Source organism: Prionailurus bengalensis, chromosome D1 (assembly GCF_016509475.1).
Source record: "Prionailurus bengalensis isolate Pbe53 chromosome D1, Fcat_Pben_1.1_paternal_pri, whole genome shotgun sequence".
Classification (NCBI taxonomy): Eukaryota; Metazoa; Chordata; class Mammalia; order Carnivora; family Felidae; genus Prionailurus; species Prionailurus bengalensis.
Genome location: NC_057346.1, coordinates 62,790,424 through 62,806,580, shown reverse-complemented (window position 1 = coordinate 62,806,580; position 16,157 = coordinate 62,790,424). Strand labels below are relative to the sequence as shown.

The 16,157-nt window shown below is 37.8% G+C and overlaps 2 protein-coding genes across 2 annotated transcripts; one reads left to right on the top strand and one right to left on the bottom strand.

The window, feature by feature from the left end:
• Positions 1-8,521: 8,521 nt before the first annotated feature.
• On the bottom strand, positions 8,522-9,650 carry LOC122482624 (olfactory receptor 52E4). The gene has a single exon (XM_043578938.1). The coding sequence runs from the start codon at positions 9,648-9,650 to the stop codon at positions 8,697-8,699; it is 954 nt and encodes a 317-aa protein (XP_043434873.1). The 3' UTR covers positions 8,522-8,696.
• A 3,883-nt stretch (positions 9,651-13,533) lies between these two features.
• LOC122482623 (olfactory receptor 52E8-like) lies at positions 13,534-14,528 on the top strand. The gene has a single exon (XM_043578937.1). It carries the CDS (start codon positions 13,601-13,603, stop codon positions 14,495-14,497), a length of 897 nt encoding a protein of 298 aa, XP_043434872.1. The 5' UTR covers positions 13,534-13,600; the 3' UTR covers positions 14,498-14,528.
• The last annotated feature ends 1,629 nt before the right edge of the window (positions 14,529-16,157 follow it).

Genomic DNA, 16,157 nt, shown 5'->3' with positions numbered 1-16,157 from the left:
TAACTTTTTCACCTTCTGTACTTATTATCATCTGCAAACTTACCACTACTACCGCCCTCTGCCTTAATCTATTATAGAAGTTCTCAGTTATGAATCTTTTAATTCATTTGATGAATATTTATAGGGTGCTTACTATTTGCCAAGTATTATTCCAAATGTGGGCATGCAGCAGGGATGCATTTGAAGTCTCCAATTTCATTGATCTTATATTCGACTAATTCCAGTATTTTGCTTTCTACTGTCATAGTTATCCTTCCATTATTTACCAGTCTTTATAGGGAAACTTCCCAAAAGGTGCTTTGGTATTCTAAATATACTATAAGTTCACAATGTCCCCAGTCAATAAGCTTTTCATAACTGGCAAAAATTATTGTCTGTTTAGATCATTGCCTCTATTGTAACATTATGATTACTTACATAGTCATCTTCCCCATTTACTGATTTTTTTCTGTGTAATAAGCACTTCCATGTATATTTCCTAAGTTTATCTTCACATAACTCTCTGGGGCTCTCTCTTCTTCTCCTTTTCTGAACCTTTCTCTTTCCTTTCAGACATTCAAATTTCTGGTAAACTATTGGACTTCTACTAGACTGGCTTCCATTCTTTGCAGCAGAATTAAATAACCTCTGTAGCAGGTTCCCAGGCTTTCCATCTTTCAACCTATCTGTTCCCCTTTCTTAGATATGCTGTAGCCTTCTCTCACTAGGATAGCTGTGCCCAGTGTAAGAGATTCGCTTCCGAGATGACAATATAGAAGGATGCAGGGAAGGAAAGATTTCATTTGGGCCAGCTAATGAGAGTTACCATTGATATTTTCCTTCATGTTTGAATATGACATTCTTTGTTATATGTTTGTATATACATATAGGGATCCTGGGTTTGTTGATACCAGTTTATTATTTAGCACTGTGAGTGTTTTGCAGTGTCATTCTGTGGGAATGACTGATGTGTAGCTAAAAATCCATGTTGTTCTCACCACAACTTCTCTCTCTTGCTGCACCACTTGGAGATGGCCCCAGCTACAAAGACTCTGGCTGAGCCAGCAGACCTCCCTCATCACAGGAACACTTTTGTTACTGCCATTGTGAACCTTCTTCCAGCATATACAGGAGCTGACTCACCTACCTCTGCCCAGCATCTGAGAAGTCATTGCAGTCTGGATGTCACAGACTGCAAGCTGCGTGTGACTGAGTCTCTGTAGCCAGGGCCAAGGAGTTATATAAGAGCCTAGTCCCCTGAGAAGGGCCTCTCACAATGGGCCATGTCCCTGGGCCTGGAGTATGGGACGGAAAATTTCCATATCCTTTAGGTAGAGCTCTATGTTTCCTGGTCAGAAATACCTTCTAGTTACAGATGATAAGCAATCTGCATCCTCCATCAAGTACTGTCCTCAAACAGGTCCCAGCTCACTAGCCAGTCGGAGGCTTAACGCCTCCTACCTACTTTTAAATTTCACTGTGGTACTGAAATTATGTGGGAATACCTAGGAACACAAACAGAGAACATGGGTGGCAATTACATGATTATTTCATTCCTTCTTTTTTTTTTTTTTAATTTTAACCTTTAAGGTAAACATACCATATTTGATTTCAAAGTGTATTAGGCCACATGATTTTTTTTTTAAATCAGCATTATTTTGCATAACTCTTGGTCTTGCTAAAAGCATAAAAGGAAATTTAAATCTCTTCTAAGGGAACCCTGAGAATAATAAGAGAGAGTATCAGCAAATCAAATTCAACAGTATATTAAAAGAATTATTCACCATGATCAAGTGGAATTTATTCCTGGGCTTTGGGGATGAATCAATATTCATACACCAATCAAAGTGATACACCACATTAATAAAAGAAAGGATAAGTACCATATGGTCTTGTAAATAGATGCAAAAAAAGCATTTGATGAAATATAGCATCCATTCTTGATAAAAACCCTCAACAAAGTAGGGGTAGATGGAACATACCTCAACATTGTAAAGGCCATATATGAAAGACTCACAGCTAATGCCATCCTCAATGAGGAAAAACTAAAAGCCTTTACTATATGGCCAGGAACAAGACAGGGATGTCCACTCTCACCATTACTATTTAGCATAGAAGTCTTAGCCTCAACAATCAGACAACAAAAAGAAATAAAAGGCATTCAGATGGCTAACAGACATATGAAAAAATGCTCAAAATCACTCATCATCAGGAAAATACAAATCAAAACCACAATGAGACACCACCTCACACCTGTGAGAATGGCTAACATTAACAACTCAGGAAACAAGATGTTGGCAAGGATATGGAGAAAGGGGAACACTTTTGCACTGTTGGTGGGAATGCAAACTGGGGCAGCCACTCTGTAAAACAGTATGAAGTTTCCTCAGAAAGTTAAAAATAGAACTACCCTAGGACCCAGCAATTACACTACCAGGTATTTATCCAAAAGATATAAAAGTGCTGATTTGAAGGGGCACATGCACCCTGTTGTTTATAGCACCACTACCAACAGTAGCCAAATTATGGAAAGAGCCCAAAAGTCTATCAACTGATAAATGGATAAAGAAGATGTGGTATATACACACACACACACATCAATCACAGTATTCTATTCTGTATATACACACACAATGGAATATTAGTCAGTGATCAAAAGAATGAAATCTTGCTATTTGCAACGATGTGAATGGAGCTAGATGTATTATGTGAAATAAGTCAGAAAAAGAAAAATATCTTATGATTTCACTCATATATGGAATTTAAGAAACAAAACAGATGAACATAGGGTAGGGGGGAAAAAGAGAGGGTAAACAAACCATGAGAGACTCTTAATGATGGAGGACAAACTGAGGGTTGATGGAGGGAGGTGGGTGGGGGTGTCTAGATGGGTGATGTGACGGGTATTTGGGAGGACACTTGTTATGATGAACACCGGGTGTTGTATATAAATGATGAATCACTGAATTCTATTTCTGAAACCAGTAGTGCACTGTATGTGCACTATATTTTAAATAAAAATTTGAAAAGAAATAGAAAGAGACAATATCTGATAACACACATATAATCCTGAAAAACGAATATAGAGTAGTAATTGAAAGGGAAATATATATGAATGCAGGCTTTGAAGATTTTGTTCAGAATTTTCCTCCAGCTTTTCATTTATGTGGGCCAATGTGCTGGATATCTTCTCTTTGCTGCTCCAGGAGCACTCCATATTCTGTATCCTAGAGTACTCACAAGTATGCACCGCATCCATATCCTCCCTTGTGTTTTGGCATCTGGTTGGGTTCAAAAAATAGAAAGTGCCATCAGAGGATAGGACAGAAGTAAAGTCAGGATATTCTGGTTTCAACCTGCTCTCTTCTTGCAGGTGACATGAAGGTCATCATGGGCTGGGTGAGTCCTTCAAAACAAATCTCAGCTCCTATCAGGCAGCCTTTTTCATAATGCTCTCTGAGTCTCTGAGTTCCAAGAACAACTTCTTGTCTTCAGGCCAAGAAGTTGTACATATCCTCACCTGCACTATCCTTATCATTCCTTGTGCCAATAGTTTGTTGTAATATAAGGGGCCCGGCTTGTGTTTGCCAACCGCTTTTTCCAAAACTCTGATTAATATAGCCAACAGGCAGCCCTATCTTTTCCTGAAGATTCCTCTATTTAAACTTAATTTTATTTTATATAATATAGCATACGTAATATATGATATTTCATATTACATATGCTATATATAATTTTACTGGTCTTATTTTACTTTTAACATAAGCAATTTTTCATTTGAACACCACTTTCTCAAAGACTTTTGAACTACACTGAAATATGTCTCAAAGTAGTTTATTTTGTAGTTCTTGGAAAAGACTAACACATTTCACAAAAGATTGAAAAAATGGTTTCTGCTAACATATGAACAACATTATTTGCCATGGAAAAAATGGAAATGGAAGCTATAATGATATACTGATTTTCGCTCACTAGAGTAGCTAAAATTCAAAAGACCAAAAAGACCAAATGGTGAGAATGTAGTGATTGGAACCCTCATATTTGTTGGTATAGGTGTAAAAATCATGAAACCACTTGGGAAAACTGTTGGAAATTTTCTTAAAACTTGGCATGTGGAAAATGGAAGGGTCTGCAGGCATCTGGAATTTTTACAAGGTTTTTTTGTTTGTTTGATTGGTTGAGCTTTTTTGTGTTTTTTTTTGTGTGTGTTTTTGGTTTTGTTTTGTTTTGTTTTGAAGCAGGATAATATCAAGGCTCTGACTAAATTATCATGATCTATGGATTGAAAAACCACTTAGTAGGTCAATTTTGAAACAGATTTGAGAAGATATTGTATCTGGTTTAAATTTCATGAATGTTTACTTCTTTATGTGAGATTGAGTTATGTCTGCTTCTAAGGTCTTGGTGGATAACAGTATTGAAGATAAACAGTACTGATATTCAATGAGCTAGACTGGCTTCTATATTCTGTAAAGTACTGGGTGTTGCATAAAGGATTCCCAAGAAAAAGGAGTGACTGGGAGGGCAGAGGAGGTTTATAGAAAACAGCTTTGTCTTGAAACATTTAATCTGATAAAATATCATTAAACATGGAAGTTATTGTATTTTTTCATCATTTCCTCAATTATTTTTATTTTTTGTATATTTTTTCTTCTTATGTCATATTTAATATTAAGCCTATGTGGAAATGCATTTAATAATCACAGACACTAGTAAATTTATGCCATATTTAACACAAACATAAGCAGGTGTACATTCATACACATACATATAGTTTCATCCACAAACAAATTGTCAAACTGCATACAGATTATTCCCAAGACATTGGGATCATGCTCCAGGTCCAGCGCATTATTATTTTGACACCCATCACAAGAGTGCAAAAGGAAGTTAGAAATTGGGCAAACCAAGACTAGATATAAAAATGTGTGCAGGACTTGCCCTACACTGTGTGGAGTGCCTGGACAAATATTTTTGTAAGGCTCCTGAATATATTAACAATTTGACTATAAATTTATTATAAAATTCATGTACATATGTGATATATAATAATTTATTGATGAAGATTTAGGATAATGGGTAGAAAATATATATATTTTTGGTTGTTCAATCACTGCACATGGAGATCCTTTATAGTTTCCAGATAATTTCTTCTTTCTATTCCATTAACTTTCTATTCATGTTTTTTAAACTGTCAAACAGACGAATTCTGACCATTTAGTTTCTCCTGCCACAAAGGTAAGGTACTAACACTGTTATTACTTACAATGCCATGGCTCTTCAAAACAATATAGATTGTCTTGCTTCTGGCATTTCCAATTCTAATTATTTAATACTAATTGCACCATTACTTAAGATGCTGCATCACTCACTGTACTACTTATGAATAGCAGCTTCTAATGATCTCTCAAAGGTTTGTCTTGTCCTTCATTGGTGATGAACATAAATGTCAGACTTAACCAGATCATTCAGGAAAATGTGCATGATAGTTTTTTTCTGTTCATGTTAAATTTATTTTTTTTGAATTTTATAACATTAATTTAGAAAAACACATCTTTTAGCCACCTGAAATATTTAGTCCCTAATCACTGTATATCTAGAAAGTGATCTTTTTCAGTTCTGATTGCATTGCTCCCTTTTACGCAGTGTCACCAGCTTGGAGTATAGGTGAGGCACGTGGGTAGAGTGAGAACCTTCCCATTCATACAAGGAATGCCCCTACCTCATCTGACATTACTTAACATTGGCTCAAGAAAGCATGTCATCATATCAATTGGAGATAAAATAGGACATAGATTGAAAGTACCTAATGACATTGCAGAACAGTGTTCTCAAAAGACTCTGGAGTGGTAAATGCAACCATTTCTGGAGGAACACCTGGTGGGTAGTGTGGAGCCTATGGAAGGGGTGGGATAATCATTCTGGGTACCAATGCTATGGTAGAGGAGGCAGTGAGATAGAGGATATATGCTGCTCCCACTGCCACCCTTGGGTGTTGTAGCTAGGAGGCAGCACTAAGTTTGAACATAGATGGGTGGGAGTCAGTGAACAGCTCTAACACATAACTCAAGCCCAAGGTTCAGAAGAGGACCAATGGTTAAATCAGAGCCCTGAACTCCTCCTATGTCTGCAGTAAGTGATGAGTGAGGGTCACCTCCAATCAGCATGTCAGCACTATTGTGATGGCTCCATCTTCTGGAATTCCATGAAAGAGAAACTTCGCTGTCCAGAAAATCTTATCTGCTCACCAAGCCGCTCTACTGAACCCAGGTCCTAGCCATGAGATCTCAGGACAACCCCATAGATATGGGTCACAAAGCTTCTTCAGTCAAATGGCTGATTTTCCAAGCTGGTGGGTACAGGAAAAAGAGTCACAGAGTTCTCTAAAGAGGAGAATTGAGGACTGGGCTCATGTGCTCAGCCGGATCTAGGCTCAGGGCACCCTGTCAGACAGCAGTGACATCCCCAACCAGTCCCATGTACCAGAAACAAACTTAGAAAATTTTGAGGAAGCTACTCCAAAGCACAGAGGTACCCTGGGAAGGGAGCCTAGGACAGGGAGTGAACCAGGTCTAAGCAGTTTGCTCATGGTCCATCTCAGGACCAGCATTATAATGAATCCCATTCCACATTATGTACACTATTACTTTTACATTGAATTTTACCAATATCATATATAGATTTAACCAGCGGTCTGTATACATGCCATAGACTGCTTCATATCATTGACTGCAGAATAAACCCTGTCTTTAGTATGTTTATATGTGGTATAGATATGGATGACCAGGGAGTTGGCCAATCTTTACCACTCACCACTGATGGATCACACTAGTGAGGACTGTACCAGTTTCACTCTGTTACTCTTGTGCTTGTTCCTGTACTTAGGCTTTCTGTAGTCTCCTTTCTGTCATCACCAACACCAATCCTAGGATACTCGCTCTCTCTCCCACTTTCCTAGGTATCTCCATATGGGACCAATGGTTGAGCCTCATGTACATACATAAAATATTTTCAACCTAAATGTTTTACAAGAGCTAAGAGTTTGTGGATTTATATGATTTGTATGAGTGATCTATATGATTTATATGAGTTATCTACTCTTGTTATAATCAAAATGCTGCTAAATATGCATACATTTTATGCACACAAGTTCCTGCATTTATTTGGACCTTGTTTTTCTTACTTGTAAAAATAAAGGAGAAATATAAAATAAATGGGAAAGATCAGGTGAATTTTAATGTCTTCCCAACTTCAAAATATTTTGTCCATTAGATTTTAGGACTAAGAGACAGGGGCTGAAAAAAACCAACAAGCAAACTTATTCATACTCACAGGAGTAAGGGTATTTCACAAGGTGCTATAGGACCCAAGAATTTTGCTTTGCCAGTATAAAACTTCAGACCAAGAGCGGCTCAGATTCACCTAAATTGCCCAGATTTACAGAAATTGCAACCAGATTTACAGAAAAAGCAACAGGTATTGTTGCTTTGCTTGTACTCTTAGCTATATCTATCCTCATTTTCTGATATTCCACTCTGGTGTGCTTTTGAGTATTTTGCTTACCATCATGCAAAATGAGAGTGTGGTTCTGAAACAGAAGATATGATGAAGATTTCTGATTTTTTTTTAAAAAGAGCCCTAGTCAGTCACAAATTAAAGTTCAGTGATCCTTTCATCTAGTTTATAGCAAACTACATTCTTCACCTATAACTGGAGTTTGGAAAATGGTACTACATATTGGAAATCTGCATTATTAATAAATTATACTGAGATTATTCTGAATTTGCTATCAAGACTGATTTTGTGCTTAAACCATAGGAGGATGCTGATTTCCTTTTCCAAATTTTCTGGAATCTTGTATATATGAAGGTAAATGGTGTAGCAAAGAAGGAAAATTTTAGGTAGAATTCAGTTAGAAGTAGACATAGAACACATACAATTATTCACATCTAAAATGACTTTGCTGTAAGTGAGGAAATAATGTCATATATCTTTAATGTCTAAACTGTATTCTCCCATATTCTTCAATTCACAGATACTTGGTTTATTGGAGAAACAGTAAAAAAGAGAGAGAGAGAGAGAGAGAGATAAAAAGAGAAGGAGAGAAGGGAGGAGGGAGAGGAGGGAGGAAGGAGGGAGAGAAGGAGGAAGAGAGGGAAATGGGAAGAATTAGATTAGAAAGAAGAAAGGGAACAAAAATGACAGTAAGAACAAGACAGGGGAACCATTAAAATGAAAATGAGTAATGACTCTAGAGAAGGAAGACAAAACTTGAGGATTAATATACAGAATATAAATCTGTGGAACAGATGCACTAATTTAGACACTGTCACCAAGCCATGGCTTATACCTTATTTTCCTCATCTACAAAGTGAGATTGTAGAATCAGTGTTCCTTCAGGGTCTAAACGTACCTAAAGAGAAGACACGTGGAAAAATGGGGAGTGTTCTCATCTTTTCCCACCAGCCATTCTACTCCCAAACCACTGCTGCCTCCAGGACATCTTCTTTTCCCATCAGTGCTTTCCCTTTGTCCAGTTACATGGGATGGGTGGGTAGAGCAGAGAGCAAAGTTACCTGTCAACTTTAAACGAATTCCAATAAAAAATAAAAATCTGGCTACTGCTATCTACTCTAATAGGAAATTTGAAGCAGAGCTCAGATTATTAAAATGTGGGTGGTATGTGGATATATTTTCCAAATGTTGACACTGAACTATTATTTCTGTACAAATATCTTCACAACTCTCTCTCGGATGTGTTTGGTCCTGACTCCATAGATGACCGGATTAAGGGCCGGTGGGACAACCACATAAAGATTAGCCAGAAGAATGTGGATATAGCGGGGAATGTTTCTGCCAAAACGGTGTGTCATAAAAGAAAAAAAAGCTGGCGTGTAAAAGCACAGCATGACACAGACATGAGAACCACAGGTATTGAGAGCCTTTAGCCGGGCATCCTGAGAAGGAAGGCGGAAAACAGCTCGAAGGATAAGCACATAGGAGGAGGCAATCAGGATCACATCCACAATGATATTAGAAATCACCATGAGCCCATAGATAATGTTGACCTTGATGGGTGCGCAGGCTAACCGGGCAAGACCCATGTGCTCACAGTACGTATGAGGGATGATGTGATGCCCACAGAAGGGCAACCTCAGAATGAGAAACACGAATGGAGTCACAAGAATTAAATTTCTTCCAACAACAAGAGAAGCTAGGATGCTGATGGTTTTATTGGTGAGGATCATGGTGTACTGGAGAGGGTTGCAGATGGCAACAAAGCGGTCATAAGCCATGGCCACCAGGAGAACAGTCTCCATTCCTGTGAACATGTGGATAAAGAACATCTGGGCAAGGCAGCCCCCAAAGCTGATCTCCTGTTGGTTGAACCAGAAGATGCCCAGCATTTTGGGGATGGTGGACGTGGACAGACCCAGATCGATCATAGACAACATGGCCAGGAAGTAGAACATGGGCTGGTGGAGACTGTGTTCAGTCTTGATCACAAAGAGAATGGTGATGTTCCCCACAAGGGCAATCAGGTACACAATGCAGAATGGGAAAGCAATCCAGATATGTACAGTTTCCAGTCCTGGGATTCCTAGCAGGTGAAACAAGGGGGGATGGAAGTGGGTATCATTGATGGAAGTCATTCTCCCAGCAAGTGTCATTGAATTCCTGTTGAGGTGTAGGTATCTCACTCTCGTTATGACCTTTTCTTTATCAAGGTTCTGGAAAGATGTAAGAACTCTGTGTGTGTTAGAGTGCTATGGGTGGTGTGCTACAGGTCTTAGTATGAGTAGTTGGTTACAAACATTAGAGATTCTGCTCTTTGCAAAGGGTAATTGGGTAACTCTCTTTTTTTTAAATAACTTTTATTTTTTAATATTTATTTATTTTGACAGAGAGAGATAGTGTGAGTGACCGGGGGTGGGGGGGGCGGGCAGAGACAGAGTGGTAGAGAGAATCCCATGCAAGCTCTGCACTGTCAGCACAGAGCTTGACACAGGGCTTGAACTCACAAACCATGAGATCATGACCTGAGCTGAAAGCAAGAGTCAGACACTAAACCGACTGAGCCACCCAAGCACCCCCTTTTTAAAAAATGTTTATTTACATATTTTGAGAAAGAGAGAGAGCCAGAGAAAGAATGTGAGCCAGGGAGAGGCAGAGAGAGGAAGACAGAGGATCCCAAGTGGGCTCTGCGCTGACAGCAGAGAGCCCAATGAGGGACTCAAACTCAGAAACCATGAGATCATGACCTGAGTTGAAGTCAGACACTTAACCCACTGAGCCACCCAGGCTCCATTCTGATTTCTTTTTAATCTCCCCTTTTTACTGATGCCCCAGGCCCTAGTAACCACCCTTCTACTTTATGTTACTGTGAGTTTGGCTTTTTTTTTTTCAAGATTCCATAATAACTGAGATCGTGTAATATTTGTCTTTATGTGACTGGCTTATTTCACTTTGGTATGATGTCCACAGATTCATCCATATTGTTGCAATGACAGGATATCCGTCTTTTTAAAGAATATATAATATTCCAATGCATATATAGACCACCTTTTAAAGTTTCTTTCCCCACGTAGAAATTTAAGATAAATTGGCAAAAGTGAATGTTAATCAGTGAAGTTTCTTTCCCATATGAAGTTTCTTTTTCAATAGCTTTTGACTTTTGTAACTGTTGAGAAAAATTTGAGATCAGATCTAATAATCTACTGCCTAGAGCTGGAAGAATGGGAAGTGATTGATTAATGGGCATAGGATTTCCTTTTGAATTGATGAAATTGTATAGAACTAGATAGTGTTAACAGTTGTACAATATTGTGACTGTACTAAGTGCCACTGAATTGTAAAGTTTAAAATGGTTAAAATGGCACTTTCATGTATATTTTATAATTTAAAAAATTGCTGGTAATATAGATACCCCAAAAAGCCCAAAGACTTAGTCCAAGCATTTCAAAGACTGGAAACAGAGAATAAGGAAAAAGGAAGGAGAAAAATAAAGTAAAATACTACCTGTTGTATATTTTATGTGAAATAACAAGAACTGACAATCGACCAAATAGCAGACAGCAAGGTTCATGGGGATTTCCCTAGAGCTTCTCTTCAGCAAGTTTAATGACAAAAGGGAATTCCTATTCATTTTAATTCCAATGTCTGAGACTCTCTGGCACCTGGAGACTTCATTATAAATCCCCTCAACACACACACACAAGGACAATTTATAAACATCTCTTAGGGCATATTGAGGGTGTATAAGTACATAATTTCAGTAATTAAATTCACAGTTGCCAAATGACTTCCTACGATGGAACATAGGGAACGTGGTAAGTGTGATCAATGCATCTGCAATGTGTGCTTAAGATTGGAATTTGGCTTCACAGAAATTGAGTTAAGACCTAGAGTATTGGGACTGGGAATGGTACAGATCACTGGTCTGGGAAAGGTAGGAGGAAGACTAATATTGGAGAGGAAATATCTACACCTGTAATATTTCAGGCATATATAACCTCATCTACTCAACCCAATAATAATCTGAGATAGATAGTACTATGTTTATTTCTGGATGAAACTGAAATACAGAATATGTGTGACTTACATAAGGTCAGAAGGCCAGCAAGAATAGAATCAGTACTCTATCCCATGCCACAATGCAAGTGATATTACATGGTGTCTACTTATGCTTCTTTTCCCATACTGCTTTGATAGTGAGTGAGACACAAAGTTTAAAAAAAAAAGCCATAGTAGGCAAAAAAGGAGAGAGTAATGAGTTTGAACTCCTTTATAATTGAACTGATTCTACACATTCAATACCCTTGATATAAAAAAGGACACAATATGGTAATCAGTTGTTGGTCTCTCTCCATGCTTTATATTTCGAAAGGATTAAACTGAATTCAAACTTGATTATTGAGAGACCCAAATTCATGATTGATGCCATGAGCCAAGATAAGCCAAGAGGTGAAAAGCATAGCTTGTTACAATAACAAAAAATGTCTTTGGAACTAAATGAATAGATGTATAGTGAGGAATTTTGCCTTACCCAAAAAGAGGTCTGGCCTTTGTTTTTGGCTTCTAGGAAGTTATCTGTCATATCTGATAGTAGTTTAGGATGAGGGGTGGTCAAACTCTATCTCAGTGTAAGGGCTGACCACACTATAAATACCAACAATATAACTTAGGGTGAGAATTTTGGGTCATGTGGCACCAACCAATCTGGAGACTGATTTCAACCATGTGTGCAATCAATCAATCATATATACATAAATTTGGACACCAAAGCTCAGGTGAGCCTCCGTGGTTGGCAATATAACTATGCATATTGTCACACATTAATTCCAGGAGGGTAACTCATTCTGACTCCATGAGGGAGGACAATGGATGCTTCACATTTACAAACCTCACATTCTACCATCAGCATCTCTTCCTTTGTCTGATTTATGATTTTAATCTTTCCCTATAGTAAACTGTAACTATGAGTATAATAGCTTTCAGTGAGTTCTGTGAGTCGTTCTAGTAGATTAGTGAACCTGGAGGTAGTATGGGAAACTTCCTGAACTTGCAGTTGATGTCAGAAGTGAGAACAGTATCAAGAACTGTGCCCTCAAATTTGTGGTTTGGCCAGCTCCAGGAAACAGATCGGATCTGATGTCACATTTCCCTCTCACCAGTTACAGAAGTCAACAGGTTCTTCAGAAAGATCTTTATATGGGGAAGAAACTTCACAGATTATCATTGCCCCTTGCCAACATATCTTAAAATTGCTACTTGGGCATACCCTAAGAATTATGTAGATCTCCTTCTAGATTCTCAGTTCTGTTCCATTGTCTCTTTTTCTTTCTTTTTTTTTTTTTAAATAGCAACACTGCCATAATCATCATAGTTTTATAGAAAATCTCAACATTTGGTAATGAAAATCTTTCACATTTATTCTTCTTTGAGGTAGTTTGGTTATTCTAGGTCCTTTATTTCTCCACCCCTTATCTTTCTCTCTCCTTTCACTACTTTCACTAACAAGTTTGCAAACACAGGTCCATATCAGTGTCACAAAGCTTAGTTTCTCTTAATTTCACATCTTGATTCTGCTGCTTATTAGCAACAGGAAGTTAATGAGCTTATCAAAACCTCTCTCTTCCATAAACGAGAACTTGTGTCACAGAATTGTGGGGGGAGAACTAAATGAGATAGTGTATGCAAATAATGACAACAACAGTGTCTGAAAAATTGTAGGTACTCAATTAATGATAACCATGATTATTGTGCCGGCTATTATTATGATCAATTTTATTATCTCCTAATAGTATTTATTTCTTCAGGAAGAGGAAAATTAATGCATTTAATTCCTCTGAACCCATCATTTTAGGAAAGACACAATGTTAGCTTCTACATTCTTTACCACTTATGCTGCAGGTCAGGAGTGATACTGGGATTATTTATGGAGAGCTGAAAAGGGGTAAAGAATCAAAGGCCTTTAGAAAAATTTGTTCCCATTATGAATCCTTTGTTAAGGAATGTTTTTATTTTTAATTTTTGTAGATCTCAGTTAACTGTGGATGAATTGTCCAGTGGGAACCACCAACAACTTTTAAAAATCACACCATCATCAGCCTGCTGGAGAATGTCTTCTCCCAATGTCACTGAATCCCATCCTTCTTCATTCCTATTGCTGGGGATTCCAGGGTTGGAAGTTGCACAAATCTGGCTTGTATTTCTCTTCTGTGCTGTGTATCTGATTGCTCTTGTTGGAAATGTTATCATTCTGTTTGTTATCTGGGTTGATCATAGCCTTCACCAACCTATGTTCTACTTTCTGGCCATGCTGTCAGTGATTGGCCTAAGTCTCTCTACTACTACCATCTCCAAGATGCTGGGGATCTTCTGGTTCAGCCTTCAGGAGCTGTGCTTTGGGTGCTGTGTTGCTCAAGTGTTTTTTATCCACTTTTTTACAGTCATGGAGAGCATTGTACTTCTTGCCATGGGTTTTGATCATTATGTGGCTATTTGCAACCCCCTCAGGTACAGCATGATTCTTACCAACAGAGTGATTGGTGTAATTTCTATGATAGTGGTACTAAGAAGCTTATGCATGATTGTTCCCATCATTTTTCTCCTCCTGAGGCTGCCTTACTGTGGACACAGAATCATCCCTCATACCTATTGTGAGCACATGGGAGTGGCACGTCTAGCTTGTGCCAGCATTAATGCCAATGTCTACTATGGTCTTGGAAATATTTCTATCTTGTTTCTGGATGTGCTTCTTATCATTGTCTCGTATATTAGGATCTTATATGCTGTCTTCCACCTCCCTTCCCAAGATGCCCGCCTGAAAGCTCTGAATACCTGTAGCTCCCATATTTGTGTTATCTTGGTCTTCTTTGGTCCAGCTCTCTTCTCTTTCCTCACTCACCGCTTTGGTCATGACATCCCCGAGTATATCCATATCCTCCTGGCTAACCTCTATGTAGTCATACCCCCTGCCCTCAACCCAGTCATTTATGGCATCAGGACCAAGTAGATCCAGGAATGGGTAGAGAGTCTCTTTGTTAAAACAAGATTGATGAGAGGTAATTCATTCAAGTCATGAAATTATAGGGTCTGAAAGGACTAAAATTTATGATAAAATTAATAAATTTCTTTCACCAAAATTAATTTTCTCTCTATATAGATATCTATAGTTATAACTATAGCTATAACTATAGATGATATATATAGATATAAGATGATATAGATATAGAGATAGAGATAGAGATAGAGGTAGATAGAGATAGGGATGATATAGATATAGATATAGACATAGATATAGATATATGTGAGATATATATCAGAAAAAAAGACTGCCTGTAATTGTTGGAGGTATGTATACTTCTATGTGTCTGAATGTGTACTTGCAATGATACTCTCTGTTGACCTCTGGCATAGAATATTACATACAAGAATAAATTTAAAGGAGGAAAACTTTGATTCACTGAAATAACTTTGTGTTAAAACTGTTTGGTGTTCTAGATCTCTTTCAGGCAATAATAAGATTTCTTTGACAGAAGTGTTCAATTAGAGATCACATAACCAATTACAGGTATTAAGTAAACTGCAACAAGTTTCTATAATTAATAAAGTACTGCTTAAAAATAAATAGTACAGTTTTTACTAAAGCATATGCAAGCAAAATATGGGAATTAGACTAGATTTTTTGGTGTTTTATTTTTTCCTTTTCTGTTCTCTCAAATTCCTGATTCTATAAAGTTCCTTATAAGCCTAACCTTCAATATAATACACCCTCATTCTTTTTTTTTAAGATTGTTTTTTAATGTTTATTTTTTCAGAGAGAAACAGAGTGCAAGCGGGGGAGAGGCAGAGGGAAAGGGAGACACAGAATGTGAAGCAAGTTCCAGACTCTGAGCTGTCAGCACAGACCTGATGCAGGGCTCAAACTCATGAACTGTGAGATCATGACCTGAGCAGAAGTGAGGCACTTAACTGACTGAGCCACCCAGGTGCCCCAATACACCCTCATTCTTGAACTGACAAATTTAATACTATGTCATCTGGCTAGCCCATCCTGGAGTTAAAAAAAAAATGCTGTGGAACAAATGAAAATTGCAAGAGGGAATATTTTCAACAAAGAAATTAGTTAAAAAAAACACAGACAATAAAAAGAAATAATGTTACTTAACAATTGAAATCATAATTTAGAAAGATTAAAAGATGCATTCAGTGGCCTGAAGTTTATTGAATAGAAAATTGAGTAGTACTAAAGTATATGAAATGGTGAGTAAAATGAGTGTGTGGATTTTTAGAAAGTATTATCTCACACTAGCATTTAGAAAGGATAGGAGATAGGGGTATCCTGGTGGCTCAGTCAGTTAAGCGCCCAACTTCGGCTCAGGTCATGATCTCATGGTTGGTGAGTTTGAATCCATTGGTAGCACAGAGCCTGCTTCAGATCCTCTGTCCCCCTCTCTGCCTCTCCGCTGCTCTCTCTCTCTCTCTCTCTCTCTCTATCAAAAAGAAATAAACACACAAAAAATAGAAAGGATCGGAGGTAGAAAATTAGTGAAGCACAAAGTTAATCTTCAGGTATCTATGATTCGAGAAGAACTGGAATTTGGATAGAGGTAATGCAAATAAAGAGAGGGTATCTGCTCTGAAATAAGAAAGAGCCATAAGGTATGATTTAG

Excerpts from the sequence above, each read along its gene's own strand:
- LOC122482624 (XM_043578938.1), bottom strand. The coding sequence starts at position 9,650 with ATGACACTTGCTGGGAGAATGACTTCCATCAATGATACCCACTTCCAT.
- LOC122482623 (XM_043578937.1), top strand. The coding sequence starts at position 13,601 with ATGTCTTCTCCCAATGTCACTGAATCCCATCCTTCTTCATTCCTATTG.